General features: G+C 41.3%; 1 protein-coding gene across 4 annotated transcripts in view; it reads left to right on the top strand.

Annotated features, from left to right (window-relative positions):
- Window positions 1-12,732, top strand: part of PLCL1 (phospholipase C like 1 (inactive)) — a 249,477-nt gene extending 236,745 nt beyond the window's left edge. For 3 of the 4 annotated variants that reach the window (XM_089519489.1, XM_089519488.1, XM_089519491.1), the window contains one exon: window positions 12,309-12,732. In XM_089519489.1, coding sequence (XP_089375615.1) covers window positions 12,309-12,491 — 183 coding nt within the window. In that variant the 3' untranslated portion in view covers window positions 12,492-12,732. Of the gene's footprint in view, window positions 1-7,188; window positions 7,273-12,308 lie in introns of those variants that run through there. The other variant, XM_089519490.1, reaches the window with a different exon arrangement.
- The last annotated feature ends 6,085 nt before the right edge of the window (window positions 12,733-18,817 follow it).

The following is an 18,817-nucleotide window of genomic DNA, read 5'->3' as shown; positions in this document are numbered from 1 at the left end:
AGAAATAACTGGATAGCCTTTAGTTTATGCTGTGGCTCCGTTTTTGTATTTCAGAAGTAATCATGCTTTTGATTGACGTCAGTCCTATACAGCCCCACCTGCATTTTGCTGGGAAGAGATTTATGCCTTTGGTTTGCCTCCTCTAGCAAGTGATCTGATTTCATTGTTTATGATGATAGCTATTCATTGTGTAGAACTAGTGAGCCATAGATCACTATACATCTGTGACGCTCCAGATGCTTTGCTTACAACGCCCCATCCAGCATTGCCTGTGGGAGGAAGGGATTGTGTGAACATGGGCTAAGCCAGGAATTCACCACTGCTTGTATGCTATGAAGCTCCCTGGGATGATAGCAGCTCCAGCCACTCATCTAGTGTCATTCCTGATGAAATCTGGAAACCAGTGGCACCTCTAAACTGGTCAAATATCTCACTGATGAAGACTACAACTCATTCTTAAAAATTTTTTTTTTTTGCAGAATTCAATATACTGTGTTGTATATAATCAGATATAATTGTTACCTCAACATACAATGATAATATATTCATGCACAGCCTTTAAAAAAAAATCCATCAATGTAATCTTAGATCATTAACCCTTTATAGATACAGTTCATTTGAGATAACCTATTTTTTTAAAATCTGAATCAAGATTATATTTCTTTTTCATTAATGCTGAAAAATGCCGCACCAGAGTCCAAAATGGGCTACATCTCATCTAATTTCTCTCATCCAGACACATGCAGAAACTAAACGTGCTGTAATGGTAAGGGAAATCTAGATCCATTTTCCACATTGAGCCAATTTCTTTCTCTCAACTTGAACCAACTTCACAGAGATGTTTGGGCAAATAAAGTGGTGAGGAGGAGAGCTACCTCTGCCACTCTGATATTACTAGGAGAAAGGCAGGATATGTAAATATAACACATATAATGATAATGTCTTGTTAGTCTTACTGTTCCTGCCCCATTTTCATTTTCTTCCAACATTTCCATTTCTCTCTGTTTCTCTCAGTCAAAACTGGAGTTTATCCAATGAGAAACTCATATATTTTTCATCTTTGAACTTGGATTAAAAAGTTATATTTATTTTTGTTGGCTTATTATTCCACCCTGACCATTTGGGAAGTTTAGCTGTGGCATGTCTGACTGCTCATGGTTTCCTTAGATGAGAATCCAGAATGCTATCAGTTCATTTGAAAATAAGAATTGCATGAAATTGCCTTAAATTCAGATGGTTCAGGGCAAAAGGGCACTTTGTTTTACAGCTGCAGCCTGGCCACATGGTCAGATTGGCAGCTTTTATGAGCTCTTAAGGTGTTGAAGAGGATTTATACAAGAGCTGTCAGGGTTGCTAAACTGATCAAAGGATTACAGTGCTTTCAATATGAAATAGGGCTTTGCAATAAAAACAATAGTAGAAAACTCCAGTCATCTGAGTTTGTATCCTTGACAAATTATAGCTGGTTTTAAATAGGTCAAGTGAACCAGAGAATGTGGAGAAGAGTACAGAACAGTAAAGCATCCAATCATTCCTTTCTCTAACATTTTTTTGGGGGAAGGGAGTTACTTGGAAGGGCTGTGTGTCCACATTTCACAGAAAGACAATCCCTGAACACTTCAGTTTATTTTTAGAGCGCCATAGGAAAAAGGTGACATTGTCTACGTCAAATGTACTCAGAGAGAGTCTTATGAGCACAGACACATATAAAAGCAGATTCACGGATTCCCAGGTGGAGATGAAGTAGTGGAGGTTTCACCACATCATCGTCCAGTGGGAATGAAGACACATTATTGGATGAATAAAACCTTGGAAACACAAAAAGAGATGGACATGCATTTCTAGTAGATGTTTTCACAGAGCCAGCTCCACCATTAGGCAGAATGAGTTAACTAAGGACAGCAGGGTTTGCCTCCAGGCTGTTCTCCTAGCTTTCTCCCTCTCATGAAGGGCAGAGCTGTGGGTGCCACATGATCTGCCCTGCACTCTTTTCCTCAATTGGCCTGTTGCCCCCAGGTCTGGTAGAGAAAGTGGTCTCATTGTCAATGTTGAAATAGAGTTCAGCGGCCAGTCCTGTCATGTTCTGTAAATTGAATGGAGAGACACTCATCTTGCCTTTTCTCTCAGGCAGCTAGATGTCTTGGGATAGCCCTGTACTTTTCCCCCAGTCTATGGGTTTGAACAGACTGGCACTTTGCGCCAGCCTGGGCCCGAACTAGGGATACGAGGGGGCTGAGTGTTTACATGCTCAGCAACCTAACCATTCACCCCGGGCGCCATCTTGGCATGCACCCCTACAGACTGGCTGTGCCACAATGATGTCCACACAGCGCAGCACCCAAACAGTGCTGCACCACACAGACATCATTATGGTGCACAAATGGCCTAAAAAGAATACACTGGGAATGGGTTCTTTTTAGGCCTCCCGTTGGCCGTAGCGTTTGTTTGCTGCAGCCTCCATCCAGGGCAGAAAGGGGCGGCATTTCGCCACCTCTTTCTGCCAGTTTGTACAGCCCCTGTGAGATGAGATTTATTAAAGAATGAACAGAGAGGCAGCAAGAAGTAGTAGAAATATCTAGACTTCACACTCACCCACTAGTACGGATTCATTGTGTTGAATGTGTTCACAGGCATGTTTATAAAATAGATGCAAAGCTAGATGTGCCACATCAACAGATGTATGCTCAGCTGTGCAGGAAGCAAATCTTGTGTACAGAAAACATTATTTTCTGCCCAGAAAATATGGTGTTCTGTCCAGAAAACATGATTTTCAGCCCAGAAAACTGCATTCATGTACAGAAAATGAACTATTTTCAGTTTCCAGTAATTGAAATAAGCTGAGGATAGAGGGGAAAGTGGGAGGAGGAGAGGAAAATGGCACTTTTAAAAGGCAGCTTAAAAAGTAGGATGACAGGACTGTCTCTGCCAAATGAGAACAGTTGGAGAGTCTGCTGCTTGAGAGTGGCACCCGTTGTTTTAAGTCAAGATGAATAGATGATGTTTTTCTTTATTTCAATTATTATTTTTAACCTTCTAAGGACAAATTATAGCTATAGCTGTAGGAAGCACTTCCTTGTGAAACCAACAAATTGCTGCATCTGACACCAGTGTCCTTATGAAGTGCTAATAACCTATGATTTTACTTTCAGAGGTGAAAATCATTTAGCTGCACAAGCACAGCTGGATGTTGTTAGGTTTCCCAGGATAGAAACAACTTGTAGGTTGGGGAAATTCCATTCTGTATATACCAGCATGTTCCTTAAAATAGGAGTAACTGTCTGGAAAGAACACTGGCAACACACTGTTATCCTTTAAGCAGGGAGTGCCAAAGTAAATTAAAATTTAAAATGTCATGTGTTCTGGGCTAAAAGGTGGAAAAAAGGAGAGGTCATTGTATACATTCCATGGTGCTGTAAACCAAAGCCAAATTTTACTAGGCTAGATAGCCCTTTGTCTTCCTGGCAAATTCCAACATCTTTATGTAAAAACACAAATTTCCTTTCAGTCATCTGTATTTTATATATATAGTCTGGGGATATATCTTTCTAGGCTCTCCTCTCTGGTGTTATTCTCAGCATCCCCTCAATTATTTGACATCATGTGGCAGATATTCTTTTTTCCAGTGGCTAAAATTCTGCTTGATTTTACTCAATCCATAAGAAGATAAAACCTTTGTTTTGACAACTCAGTGGGTTATCATACATGGCGATTGACAGTCAGTCTCCTTCCTCTGTCGAGTCCAGATGTTATTAGATATCCTCTTCAAACATCTGGAAAAGAAATGGCGAGACACCTTAGTTTAATTAACTGGAGGAGTTGCAGCAGACAAGACAGCTGGTATTCTCGTCTCACTCTTTGCTTCTTCAGTTGCTCATCTTTCTGCTTGGAGCCTTTGAAACAGCCTGTTAACGGTACAATGAACTCTCCCTAGACTATTACAGAATTAACCAAACTAATCTTGCCTGCTTTAATAGGCCTGTTTAATCATAATCTACAGTCCAGTCCTTTCAGAAGCAAGAGAAAGCATGAAGGCTCATAATTAACTCATTTTGGATTCTTTTGTCATAAGAAGTCTGATTTGCCCATGAAGTAAAGTTAAGGGACTATTACATTCCAAGCATATTGAAAGCAAGTTTTAGGCATTCAGAGTTTTCATTGTGAATTCCATATCAATGTGTGTTAAGGATACGTTTGAAAACAGAAAGAACTGTAGAGATATCTACATAGATGTATGATGTTATTGATTTAAGAAACGGTGGGTGCATCTACACTGTAGAAATAATGTAGTTTGAAACTAGTTTAGGTGCTGTAGCCCCATCCTTTAGAATCCTGGGATTTGTTGTTTTACAAGGTCTTTAGCCTTCTATGCCAAAGAATGCTTGTGCCTCACATAAGTACAAATTCTCAAAACCTCATCTGTACGATACAGCAGTGTTAGTTAAAGTGGTGTCAAACTGCATTATTTCTAGAGCTTAGATCCATCCTGTGTTATAACTCTGTCCTGTTGTTTATGATGCGCTTCCAGATTCCTTCCATTCCACAATGCAAAGGAAATTGTATGTGGCCAATAATCAGTATGTACTTGGAAGGAAAATTACAATAATAATAATAATAATAATAATAATAATATTTTTATTTATATACCGCCCTTCTATAAAACCAGGGCGGTGTACAGGGAGAAGTTAGTCTGTATTACTAGTCTGTATTACAGGTTGATTCCATCTTAACTATTTTATACACCTGATTTTGCCACAGCATTATGATTTTTATTGTAAAGACCCTTACTTGATGGAAACAGTTTTGAGTGTGCTATTGATTGTAATGTTTGTATTTGTATGGTTTTAGACCTACTATTTAGTTTTTATTTGTTGTGAAGTTATGCTATATTATTGATGTTTCCTGCATTTTAAGGTGTTTTGAGACCACTTTTATTTTTGTTCCTTTAAGCAACATGTAAGCATCCATCAATAAAATAATCATTAAGGCATACATGTCCTAGAAATCACAGGCCAGGCTTGAATCATGTGATCCTGTACATCTTTTCATGACCCAATTAATTTATGTGGTGCTTACACCCCAGAATGTGTGAATAGGATTGCTGTTATAAACTGCCACTGCTGCCACTGTATTTTCCTGCCTTCTGGGCCTGAACAGACAGACCAAAATAAAGCTGCTCAAAGTCACTTTGGAGGCATGTTGTTTAAATGATACATGCATCTTAAGAAGCCAGAAGCTGTGCCAAAGCTGCATTCCAGTCCTTAGGACTGGAACGAGATTTTGGCGCAGCCTCCGGCCTCTTAGGACACATACATAAACAGCATACCTCTAAGGTGACCTGAAGCAGCTTTATTTTAGCCTGTCTGTTCAGGTCCTTCTGAGATTCGTTCTGTAACTTGCCCTCTTTCCTAGTGAAAATAGCGATGGGATGATAATTTCATTTTAGTTTGGCACTGATCAGAAGCTTGACTTGTTTCTAAGCAAAGATGAGTTTCTATAGCCACCCTCTTAAATCCACCCTCACATTGCTTTTACAAAAGTTGCGAGGAACATATGGCTTTCCAGATGTTATTAGACTGCAACTCTCCTCAGTATAGTAAATAGTAAGGAATGTTGGGCAGTGCAGTCCCATAGTACTTACTAGTCAGAACAACAATACTGATAGTTCAGCCACAAGTAGAGAGGCCCCCTTGCTCCTTCCTGACTCCAGCACCTGGTCATCTGCATAACAATGAACCAAACTTAAAAAAAATCTGCAGAGGCCTATGGAAAATAAGGTTTTCTCGCAGCTACTGAAAAATCAGTGCCTTTCACCTTCCCTCTCCTAGTGGCTTAAATGCAGCTCTTATTGCTAACCAAATGGGTTTAAAGTAATGGCTGCGGGAATGGGTGATTGGCAATAGGTTGGGTCAGAAATTGTTTTGTCGTGTAGATTTTACTTTGACAGAAGAACTAAGCATCCCCTATGTTATCTTTTTGGAGGCAGCCATCACAAGTATCCCAGCTTTGTGCCTGATTCCTGGAACTATGACTTTCTCCAGCACCTCTAATCAGGACTGCTTGGTGGCTTGATTACTGTAAAAGTGCAGGTGGTGGTGCATTGGCAGCTAGCTCAAATAATTGCCAAAGTTTGCCTCTTTAACAATAGGTGGAGCAAAGTAATCTTCAGAGATGAGCTTAGAAATAAAATTAACTTGCTTGCTTCTTCTACTAGCTGCACATTCTTTTCACATGGGAGTTCAGTGTGCCAGGGACCAGCACCATATTTTAGCCCATTGTCTACAATTGCTTCTGCCTTTCTCAAAACTCACCAGGGACTGGCAGCCAGTGACTCAGGGACCAGGACTGGTCCAGGGACCACTACTTTGAATAGCATTTCCCTAGATACCCCTGCCACAAAGGCATTGGTATGCAGTTGCTTATTGTCCTAATCAACTGCAATTTCTGTGTCAACCCCTCCACCTCCAAATAGCCCCCTTTCCTCTTTGTAAAGGTAACATCCAGGGAAACCGACTGGATTGCATGCTGTAGCACTGAGGCAAAACATTTGTGTTCATTGATGTCACCATTCAGCCAAAAATGATAGGTTCAGTTATAATGTCACATCTACTAGAAACAAGGCTTTTAGTGGAGCATTGCCACTGCTGGTATATGAGTGGGCATGATCCCTCTGAAATAGAGGGAAGACCCCTGTGAAAATAACAGGCAGGATAATGGCTCCACTGAAAAGTGGATGGAAAAAGGAATGTATCTTCAGGAAGGAGGTATTTGTGAAATGCACCCCTATTTAGTTAAGAAGATATTATTATTAGAAGAAACTATTATTAACTTTCAGTCTTATTAGTATTTCTACCAAATGCTGATTTTAACTTTTTTTCCTGCTTTTATTTGATATTTAGAAATAAATATTGTAGATATATAGAAATAAATATAGAGTTAGTGATAACATCACCAAGCAAAAGCCTTGGAAGGCTAACACAGAGAAATGTGATTTTTCTTTGTTTGATGGAAAGAATGAGTGCTTTATATATCTGTGCTAAGGAAATTGTTCTGTGCTCTTAGATTATTACAATGGATGGTTTTTCCAAGGGCTATTTTAGTTTAACTAGATTTTTTGGAGTGGATTCACATACTTTCTAGCATTTGATTTTGTTTAGGTGTTGACATAATTTTTCTGGCATTTTTGTTTAGGTCAATTGTGTTCGTTACCCATTTTTCCAAGGCAAACATATGGCTTCTCAACAAGAACTGGTTGGCTGAAATAATTCCCTCCTGTAAGATGACAATATTGTCCACAATGAGCCTATGTTTGCTATTCATCCTTTCAGCCCTCCATACTTTCATAGGTCAGTAAAATGAGTATCCAGTTTGTTGGGGCAACTGGCTTACAAACTGTAAACCACTTAGGGAGTGTTAGTTCACTGATAAGAAGTATAGAAATGAACTTGCATGCTGTTCATTTTCTTTTGTGATGTTGCTCCCCATCTCTCTGTCTCTTGCTCTCTCTGTGTGTATGTATGTATGTATGTCTCTCTGAATGTCTTTATAGTGAACCATTGGTTGTTTGTCCCTGGTCTTTAAAGGACACTCAGAACTTTTAAAAATGGGGCAATGTTCCCATCAAATGCAATGCAGAGAATACATTTGATGGTAATGAGAAGGATATAAGCACATCTAAAGATACTTTTCTTCCTGTAGTGCTCTGCAACTTGTCACAGGGATAGGATGATGGAAGGGCAAGTGCAGGAGGCTGGCACTATTCCTGCACCTCTTTTGAGATGAGGAAAGCCATGTTCTGAAAGTGGATGGGAATGGGGACAATGAAGAAAGGCCACAATAGGAGATAAACTTTGATATATTCAGATTGGTCAAGTGAAGCATTTCCAGATTCTGCTGATTTGGAACCAGAAAGATCCTGAGCCAGGTAACTCGTAAGAGAGAAAATCTTGAGCCAGCTCACTCAAGGGAATGCCTCAGGCAGATCATTGTGTTGTGTATATCCCACTGCACTATTTCATCACTGTAAAAGCCTAACCAGTAGAAGTGCCAAGAGTACGAAGAAGTTAAGTCCTTTCTTTGGTGTGGTCTCTTTCCTCAGATATCATGGAAGGCACACTTACTTCAATATGTTCTACTCCCTCTGTCAATGAAAGTTGATAATTTTGTTCCAGCAGTAGTTTAGCACAGGAAATAAGAGAAGGGGCAGAATCTGATAGTATCTGTAGGCCTCCCTGACAACTGATAGTGAGAGACATGCAGCTGTCTCTCCACCTTATTGCACGCATTTTAGGTGCTGTTTTGGGCAGGGGCAGGGGCCACTCAGGGCCCTGCATTGCCAAGAGAGAATGGATTTTACTGCATGCTGAAGTGTCCTCAGGCCGGCCCCATTCTATTGCCCGGTGCCAGCCGTTACCATTCACTACTGAGGCGCATCATTTTGCTTTGACAGAAGCGTTCCGGCGGAGCAAATTCACATGCCTCAGTACTTAATGGGAATGGCCTGGCGCCCGGTGTTGGAATGGGGCCAGCCTGAGGACATTTCGGTGTGCAGTAAAATCCATTCTCCCTCGGCAACACGTGGCCCTGAACATCCCCTCCCTGTGCCCAAAATGGCACCTAAAATGTGTGCGATAAGGTTCTATGTCTCTGTGCACTTGTGACCCTTCCTTTGTGATGTCCCTCATGAAATGTAGCTTTTTTGTGCAGCAAAAAGCAACATGATTTACCAGAGATCCTCCTTAGATTGGCTCAAGATTTTTCCACCCCACAGACTAAGAAATCTTGGAAATGTGTTCACCTCCTCCACTACCACCCCACTGCCAAATCAAGTGGGTCAGAAGGTTTATCATCTGGAAAAGGTTTCAGTGGCATATTTATGTAATTGCCATGCTTATTCTGCACTCTCATTACATCTCCCAAGACATCTGTTTTCTGTATTTTTTTAACATCTGTATTATTGCAAAATATGTACACATTGTGGACAAGATTGTTTAGTGTGGCAACTCATCTCATCCCATATTATCACCTTTTGCGTGAAGAACTAGAAACAATCCATCTGGTTCAGGCGCTGTCAAGTGCAGTACTTGCTTGCCTTGACAATTGAGTGTTTGCAAAACTGTGGAACTGCAGGCTGTATTACACACTGCTGCATCAAGTAGGATGCTCATGCATTAGAACAAGAGTTGCAGATTTTTAAAATTACACATTCCATGACGTAGCTCAATCTTTAGCGGAGTATACATTAGAACAAAATAGTTTTAATTGTATACAGAGTTTCACTTATCTCTACTACTGAATCCTTTTTATCAGCTAGATTAGACTGGAGTAGCTCTAGTATTTAACTGACCCTTGGGTTCCATTTGGCTCAAGCCCCCCCTCCCCCCGGCCTACATTAATGAAATGGGAAGATTTACCAATTGCAAATCAGATACCCAGGGAAACAAGAGCAACAGAGTTGTTAAAAACATGTTGTTTTCCCATTGGAACTCAGGGCCACATCAGATACACAACCTTTGGCTGTACAGTAGAAAGCAGCAGAGTCCAGTTCTCTCTTGAACCACTTGAGAGCAGAGATAGGAAATCTGCATCTCTGTGCTGCATGTGGATTACAAGGGTCTTTTGTGTGTCCACTGAGATCTCCACCCCTCCCATTGGTGCTCTGCCATTGTTCTTGTTAAACATGGAGAATCATTTATCCAGAGACTTCCAGGAATCAAATTCTCTATTGAATTACTATGTGGAGAAGCACATAAGAAAAGCCCCCAAATAGCAAATTTGAGAAACTCAAGAGTGACTGAACATCACTTTGTGCTTCACAAAAATGACTATGTATCCACTGTAGGTGCCTGTCTCTAAACCATGAAAACATGTAAAAAATTTTAATACACTGATTTTACCAGTCAGGGCAAATGCTGTGGCTCAATCTATAACAAAGCGGATTTCAAACAAGCTTTATCTACGAAGGAAAGCATTGACAGATTTTCCTTCAAGACTTCTATAAATGGTACTCTAAGAATCAGAGATTTACGGAAATATAAATCTATGTAACCCCAACGTAAAGGATTAGGATTAGGTCCCGATGCTTGGTAGTGTATGAAACAATGTACTTTCCTTTCCTGTGTCGTGACTGAATTCTGACAACAGTCTTACTGGAGCCATCAGCTGATAACCAATGGGGGGTGGTGTGAAGTCACTAGATTTCATCAGTGATGCAATGCCATCCCATCTGTTTCTATCCTTGTTATTTAGCTTGGATCAACACAGGAGTGTATAAATGATTCACAAACATTTGTAATTGCCAATTAGTTTCTTGCATGGTGCTCAGGTAATCTGATGACACAATCTGTTCATTGCAGCAACAAAATAGGAAAATTTAGAGGGATTGGATGGAATAGTCGCCCAAACCCACAGCAGAGGAAGTGTGAGATATGACTGCCAACTGTTTCCAGGTCTCATGGGAAGGATTATGTTCTATCTGCACAAAGGAATACACCTTCTTCCTCGCCCACCCCCTTATTTTTCCTCTGCCAAATATAGGGAAGAGATGATCTGCTGATCATAATGCTTGATGCTTGCTTACATGCATTTCCCTCTCCATATGCCCCTGCCTGTGCTCTTACATTATAATCTAGTTAAAAATGGACTAGGAAACATGTGGCCATCTCAATATAGTTGCACACCAGTTCCCATAGTCCCTTCCCATTAGCCATACTGGCTAGAGCTGATAGGAGATACAATCCAATAATAGCTGGAGGGCCATACATTTCCCATCCCTGCCCTACATTTTCATGATTGTTTCTCCATGCCAGTTCTTGCTCTGTAGGAGTTCTGGAGTAGTGCCGTAATTCATATTGTACTTTAATGTGAGTCTGATGCAAAGGGGAAGAAAGGCACAGTCGTCACACCAGAATGTTCCATCTGAACAGGGCCTCTGTTGTTATCATTAGATCATCTAGTAGAATGGTTAGATTATCCCAGATATTGTCAGCTTCTGATGCAATCTTTTGCTCATGCTGGTCTTTCCACCTGTTGTTGTTTCCAAGCATTGTTTACTGGTACTGAACCCAACCAGCTACCATTGTCTCCCCAAACTTGTTTACTGGAGTCAGTGCAATAGAATGAATGCCAGATTACATGGCATCTGTCAGTAGATCTGTCAGTAGATTGAATCACAACAGGTTGTTGCCAGATTTTGATGAAGGGAAATCGTGGGACTGTAGAGTGATGACCTAAACAACTTTGCACTGTGATGCATGGCATGGATGAATTATCTATTTTCCTTAAACAATGCATAAACATGTTTCAATACCCACAATACAAAGCTCTGTTCTACTTCCCTATCTTTGACCATTCAGAAGAGTTTATCAAACGGGAGGAATTTCTCTTAAATTCGAATGAAAAGAAAGTGGGGCCAGAACGCATTCACTTAAAGTCGCTAGTTTAACGCAATTATGTGAATGCAAATTGCATTTGAACTGGCTCCCCATTGCCCAAAAATAGCATGCCATTGCCCGAATTTGCGTGTGGCAGTCTATCACGCAATAACGTGAAACCACATATTGTTCTCGGACTGACTTCCCATTGCCTGAATTTGTGTGTAGTGAGTTATCACACATGATTGCGTTCAGATTGCCATGGGATTATACTTCCAATTTTCTTTGTCTGATAAACTCCAGAGTATCACTTTCTCTGTAAAAGGTAGGATCATTCTATCCCTTGGGCAGAATGCAGTGATAAACTTGAGGTAGCAGGATCACTTCTCACATCATTACATTGTGTGTTTCTCCTCCCCTGCTGGATGTCATTGGTCACCAGAAGGGCAGGCATGAAACTGCAGGTTGCAAGGATGTCAGGGAAAAAGGGTAAGTTACACTCCATCTTATGGAAGAGGGATGAGGTGTGCAGTGCCTTCCGAGAGCCCCCCTATATAGTTTAACATTTACAAAGTTCTGTTCACCAAAATCAGAAGTGGGCTACTGTCCACTGCCAAGTTTGTTTGTTTCCTATTTTAGACAGTCCATGTGGCCTCTGGAAAGTCCTAGGAACAGAAGCTTGGTCCCTGAACCTGCTGATGTGACCTCTCCCCTGTGTCAGTTTAAGAGGAAAAATTGTTCACTGAGCAAACAGACTTTCCTACCTGTAGAGCTGAAATTATTAGCAGATCCTAGAAGCCATGGGAAGTGAAGCCAATTTTTCTCCATTCTCCATATCATATTTGTGAGGATGGGCAACATCATCTTAATATATTTGTAAGCATCTATATTAATGCCTGACTCTTTCATCTTTCTGTGTTGTTTGCAATGTATTCTTAGGGGCAAGGGGACCTCTTGAAGAACGCCAAGAATGAAGCCATAGAGAACATGAAGCAGGTTCAGCTGGCTTGCTTGTCATGTGGACTGAGCAAAACTGGAGGTGGAAATGTGGATGCCAAGTCCAAACGAGGCCTTGAGGCAATAGAGGAGAAGGAGACCGGTGATGAGAATGGGAGGCTGTGAAAGAAGCCTGTAATGTCTGGTGTGTCATATATTTCAATAGCAGGAAATTATTTTTTTAAATGCATTTTAAAAAAAGAGAAAAAAGAAAGATTACACTAGAATGCCCTCTACAGGGTGTCTGAAGTATTAAACCCTCACAATGCCAGTGTTTTATTGCAGTTCATTTACTGAAGTTTGAACTCTCTGTGTGTGAGTCTGTCTGTGTGGGGAGATCCCAGTAAAAGCTCCACCATGAGTTACATTACTAGCCCTATTCCTTATTTATTTTGTTGGTATTTCTGATAAGATTTTTATATAGATATAAAACTTAGGTGGGTAGATTATATAATACATTGATTTTATGCCTAATTTCACTGTGCTATCATTTTAGTGGCAGATTTTAATACACTGTGCTACAGATTTTACCAGCAAAACAAAACAAAAAGCCAAAAAGAGAGAGAGAGAGAGAGAGAACTCCATCTTTTATTGGCATGGATTAATAATGGATTTCTTACTATAGCAGGAATGATAAATAATTAATCTACCCATTAAATTATGCTGATGAAATATTAAATAGTCAGAAATATTTTTGACAGATCTCCACTGGATTTCTGATGAACATTCCACTGGCTTTTTGCTAATCACAATTTGAAATGCATTCATGAAATACGTATTAATGGAAGAAATTGGTCTGTCTTTTAATTCAACAAAGCTGTATTAAATTAATTTGAGCTTTGCAAAATGCTATGGGGCAGGGCGATTGGGGGAGCTACCATCTGTGAATGGCTAGCCCCACAGATATGGTCAGCCCACTGTATGAAGTGTGAGGTTTCAAGTGTTCCTTAGACATAATATTTTTAGCCTTTCTGGAATGATCTTTATTCATTCCAGGATGTTATTTTCCATAGCCATTGTCTGAAAGAGGATTATAGAAACTGTGAGCCTGAGATTAAAACTCAAAGATACTCATTGTGATTTCTTCACTGATGTAAACAGTCCTGTACAAGCCCCATGAGCAGTGGCTATGTCTCATAGTGCATGCTAAAAACATGGGCTAATTCTTCCAGCAGCTAAGAGCGAAAGTAGAAATAACACAAAATGGCAGCCTCTGCTGCTCTTTAGAAGAAATATGTGGATTACAGGACATTGGCCACCAGTCTACAATATTTGAGCCATCTTGCTAATCTTAGTTATGTATATTATTCTCTTGACCTTTTTTATCTGACTCCAGATAACAAATTGTGAGCTCAGATCTTTAAAATGCAACATGAGCAGCAGTTGTAAGACGAATACAAAAAAAAAAAAGAAAGAAAAGTCTTACTTTGTATCTGAGTGCAACTTTGCACAACCAAACTGAGTTGGTAGGAATGTAGAATAAGCTATTCAGAACTGAGGGTGTCAATGAACACCCTCACTTGATCATTTAATAAATAGCACATGCATCTTTTTACCACACATAGGCCAAAATAAAGCTGCTTCGGGCCTCTTTGGAGGTATGTTGTTTAAATGACGTGTGTGTCCTAAGAGTCCAGAAGCCGCACCAAAGCCACGCTCCATTCCTAAGGGCTGGAGTGTGGCTTTGGTGCGCTTCCGGACTCTTAAGACACATGCATCATTTAAACAACATACCTCCAAAGAGACCTGAAGCAGCTTTATTTTGGCCTGTCTGTACAGAGCCATAATGTCACATGAATTGCTGTTAGTTCATTTTTAAAAAGTTGTACCATCAAAAGCTGAAAGTGGGTTAGGTAAGCCACAAATACTGGCAAGAGGTATAGGTTGTGCCTGTGGTTTATTGGCCAATGTGACTGTTTCAAAGCAAACATGTCTCTCCCTGATCTGCTCAGACTACATTTTCACCACACCAATTTGTGTAAATTGAGCTAGAAACACAATGTGCTAGAAGTCTGAAAGTAGCCTGACAGACTCAGCAAAGGCCTGGTAGCAAAAATAAATAGCTTAAAAACAAGATAGTTATCCTAATGTTCCATGGAAGCTTATTGAAATGTTCAGCATAGATCATCTGCTCTGCTAGAATTGTTTGTCTTATAGAGAAGCTATGGGATACACATAAATACAGAGTCTCTGTTTTACCAACTGTAATTGAGTCTGCCTCAGATGTTCTCAATGGTGTTCCTCTATTTCAGTTTCTCAATGCCTGAGTATGTATCTGCATTACCTCTATTAGAAATGGGTGTTCTATGGATACGAGACAATATTTATTTAAAGCATTGCTTTTATTATGAAAAGCTACTTTTAAAATTAATTTGATTAAAAATGTGTTGATCTTTCTCAACTTAACAAAAGGCCAATTGTTGAAAGTTTGACAGCCTCTAAATGCACTAAGATATATATATATATATACATATATACATATATACATATATATATATATATATATATATATATATATTCCTGACTTCTTAATAACACTATTATGTTCATGTTGCACATTTCTGAAAGAGTAAAACTATGGAAAAACATTGACTTATGTTTAAGGAAAATTATTGTACACAGATACAACATACATTTAGAATTTAGCTTTCATTATCACATTTTGGAGTATATATCTGAACATGTGGATCTGAGTACACTTTTTCAGAAGCAGGGACAGAAAATGTAAACAACCGAGCATTTTTCCTCTCATTTCAAAGGAACAAAATACAGTCATTCATGAAGTGGAATCCTTGCTAAATTGACCAATTAACAAAACTCTGAGTTTCATTTCTGTAATCTCCAACCAGAATGTACAAACATAATGGCTCTCCCATATGCATAGAGATGCATGAGGCTGTTTCAGTTTGAAAGATTACCCTAAAAGTAGAGAACAAGATTTATAACTATTATTCTGGGATTACACAAATCTAGGTCTATTCTGAGAACTGCATCTTCTTTAGTTCAGAATTACACAAAACCTTGTTGGAATGAGGTTGGGACATATTCATTTTCATACCCTGTTCACAATAGTTGAAAAAGGAATCACAGTGCGATAAGTGGAAAGGTGCAAATAGAGCCACATTACTTGATATTTGTCCAAGCTTCACATTCAACTGACTGAACATTCAGCATATATAGTTCCACTTTCCAGCTGACCGCCGAAGACAGAAGCCCATACAGAAATGGCAAAGGTAAGCTAAGCCAAGGCCTAAATACTCTAAAGGCACCAGATCCCATGTGATGATGGAAGATAAGCAGAGTCAGCCCTGGCTAGTACTTGGATGCAAGACTACTAGGTGCCGAAGGTTATATTTCAGAGGAAAGAAGTGGCAAAACCACCTCTGAGTATTCCTTGTTTTAGAAAGCTCTGAAATTTATGGTCCCACCATAAGTCAATAGGTGACTTGAAGGCACATAAAGTTGAGCCAAACACTGGGTTTTAGAAGGTTAAATAGCTGGAGGTATAAAATGGTCACAGCTTGAGCAGTCCCCCTTCCAATTACTCAAAAACCTAAACTTGGCCTAGTGACTGCAGTTATCAGAATCAAGTGTCCATGTTCATTATTCAAACCAAAAAAATCATATTTTAAATGCCTAACTTCTTTACACAAGAAACTAGTTCTATTTCATTATCATTTAAAATCCACCTGCACCTTTTATGGCCTTTAGTAAACACTAGGACCTTAGGCTTATTATAATTCAGCTATTAATACAATTGATGAATAATATTTGGAAAAAGGGCTGAATGTATTTTAACCTTTGACAGATATGGAAATAGGACGTCTCTGGAATTAATTTCCCTTTGTTATCATGACCTTGGCCTTTATCAGTCTGCTGGAATCATTTTGGTATCCTAGACAGCATCTCATTATTTTTGGAAATTAGTTGCAGCTCTTTAAAAGATCTGTTACATCTCTGAGGAAAGTAAAATTGTTTCATGTGTGCATGCTCTCGGTCTCTCTTTCTGTCAACTTGACTAAATTTGGTTCGTACCTTACTGTTAGTTGACTGTCAACAGAGCCATAGACTAAATCTAAGAGCCAGTTCAAAGAATGGGGCCAAAGAGATAAATAATAAAATAATAAAATTTTTATTTATATACCGCCCTTCCATCCGATCAGGGCGGTTTACAACAATTAAAATACAATGAACAATAAACATTAAAATTATACAACAATTATATAAAACATAAAAGCAAAAAGCCCCAGGTTAGCCAATCCCGTTGCCAGTGCGGCGGGGGGGGGGGGGGGGGGCTATGGGACCTTATTCAGGGAATGCTATCCCAAACAGGTAGGTCTTCAAGTCCCGTCTGAATTGGGCCAGGGAGGTAGCTGAGAGGAGCTCTATGGGCAGCATGTTCCAAAGGGCCGGGGCGGCGATGGAAAATGTCCTCCTGGAAGAGACAAACCTCGTCCCGGGAACCCTAAGTAATTGCTGCCCAGATGTTCTGAGGGTGCGGGGCGGAATGTATGGGAAGAGGCGGTCCTTTAGGTATCCTGGGCCCGAGCCATTTAGGGCTTTATAGGTCATCACCAACACCTTATATTGCGCCCGGAAGCGAATGGGCAGCCAATGGAGATCTTTTAATACCGGTATTATATGGCTGGCCCTGGACGTACCAGTGACCAGCCTGGCTACCATGTTCTGCACCATTTGAAGCTTCCGGGTTTGGTATAAGGGTTGCCCCATGTAGAGTACATTGCAGAAATCCAGTCTCGAGGTTACCAGGGCGTGTACCACAGTTTCAAGGTCCCTCTGGGCCAGGTATGGGCGCAGCTGGCGAATAAGCCGAAGCTGATGACAGGTGCTCTTGACCGTCGCATTCACCTGAGCAGTCAGGCGAAGGGACGAGTCAAGAAGCACCCCCAGACTGCGCACGGAGTCCTTCACAGGGAGCGTGACCCCGTTCAGGACAGGTGGAACCACCGCCATTCCTGGACCAGGGGAACCTATCACGGGTACCTCCGTTTTCTCTGGATTCAGCTTGAGTCGGTTTTCCCTCATCCAGCCCATTACTGACTCCAGACAGGCCACGAGAGGAGAGACGCCATCCTCAGTCACTGCATCAGTCGGAGACATAGAGAAGATTATTTGGGAGTCATCAGCGTACTGATAACCCCGCGCCCCATGTCTCCGGATGATCTCTCCCAGCGGTTTCATGTAAATGTTAAATAGCATGGGAGACAGAATGGCTCCTTGAGGGACCCCAGTTTTAAGGGCCCTCTCGTCGGAGCACACGTCTCCCAGCTGCACCATCTGGGACCTCCCGGAGAGGTAGGACCGGAACCACTGGAGCGCAATGCCCCCGATTCCCACCTCTGCCAGGCGCCCCAGAAGGATACCATGGTCTATGGTATCGAAAGCCGCTGAGATGTCCAAGAGCACCAACAGGGACACGCTTCCCCTGTCGATGCCCAGACGGAGATCATCGACCAAGGCGACCATGGCCGTCTCAACCCTGTAACCCGCCTGAAAGCCAGTTTGAAATGGGTCCAGATAATCCGTTTCATCCAAGACCGCCTGAAGCTGGATTGCAACCGCCCTCTCGATCACCTTCCCCAAAAATGGCAGCAGTGAGACTGGCCGATAATTATTATATACCAGGGGGTCGAGGGAGGGCTTTTTTAATAAAGGTTTTACAATGGCCAATTTCAGATCGGATGGAAATTGCCCTTCCCTCAGAGATGTGTTAATAATCCGGCGTAACAATAAAGTTACAGCCGGTCCCCCCTGGGCTGCTAGCCACGAGGGACAGGGATCGAGAGAGCAGGTTGTCTTCCGAACACTTCCGAGGATCTTGTCCACATCATCGGTACTTACCAACTCAAACCGATCCAGTTTAATAAAGTCCACGGAGGCCCTGGATACCTCTACCCTAGGTTCTGCCTGAATGTCGGCGTCAAGACCTTCGCTTATCCAAGAAGTTTTATCCGCGAAGAAGTTGTTAAATTGGTCGCAGCAGGCCTTAGAAGGTTCAAGGATCTGGTTCAGGGCAGGAGGGAGCTGAGTTAGCTCCCTAACTACCCTGAACAACTCTGCTGGACGCGACTCCGCGGACGCGATACGAGCACCATAGAACGAATTCTTTGCTGCTCGTATCACCTCTCCGTAGTCCTCTAACAGTTGGGCTAGGAGAGTCTTGTCGTCTAAGCGAAGGTGTTTCCGCCAACGGTACTCTAGCCGTCGCAGCTCCCGCTTCCTTGCCCGGAGATCTTCCGTATACCAGGGCTTGCGTTTGGAAGCGGGTCTGAGAGGGCGCTTGGGAGCGATACTGTGTATAGCCCTCGAAAGGCCGGTATTCCAGATACCAGTCAGGGCATCAACAGAATCGCCGTCACTTCCAACCATGTGTCCCTCTAGGGCTTCCTGGAACCTTTTGGGTTCCATTAGCCTTCAAGGGTGGACCATCC

This window comes from Sceloporus occidentalis, unplaced genomic scaffold (genome assembly GCF_023333645.1).
Source record: "Sceloporus occidentalis isolate IW3139 unplaced genomic scaffold, rSceOcc1.0.p SCAF_4, whole genome shotgun sequence".
In the NCBI taxonomy this organism is placed as follows: Eukaryota; Metazoa; Chordata; class Lepidosauria; order Squamata; family Phrynosomatidae; genus Sceloporus; species Sceloporus occidentalis.
This window is presented reverse-complemented; position numbering and strand designations above follow the sequence as displayed.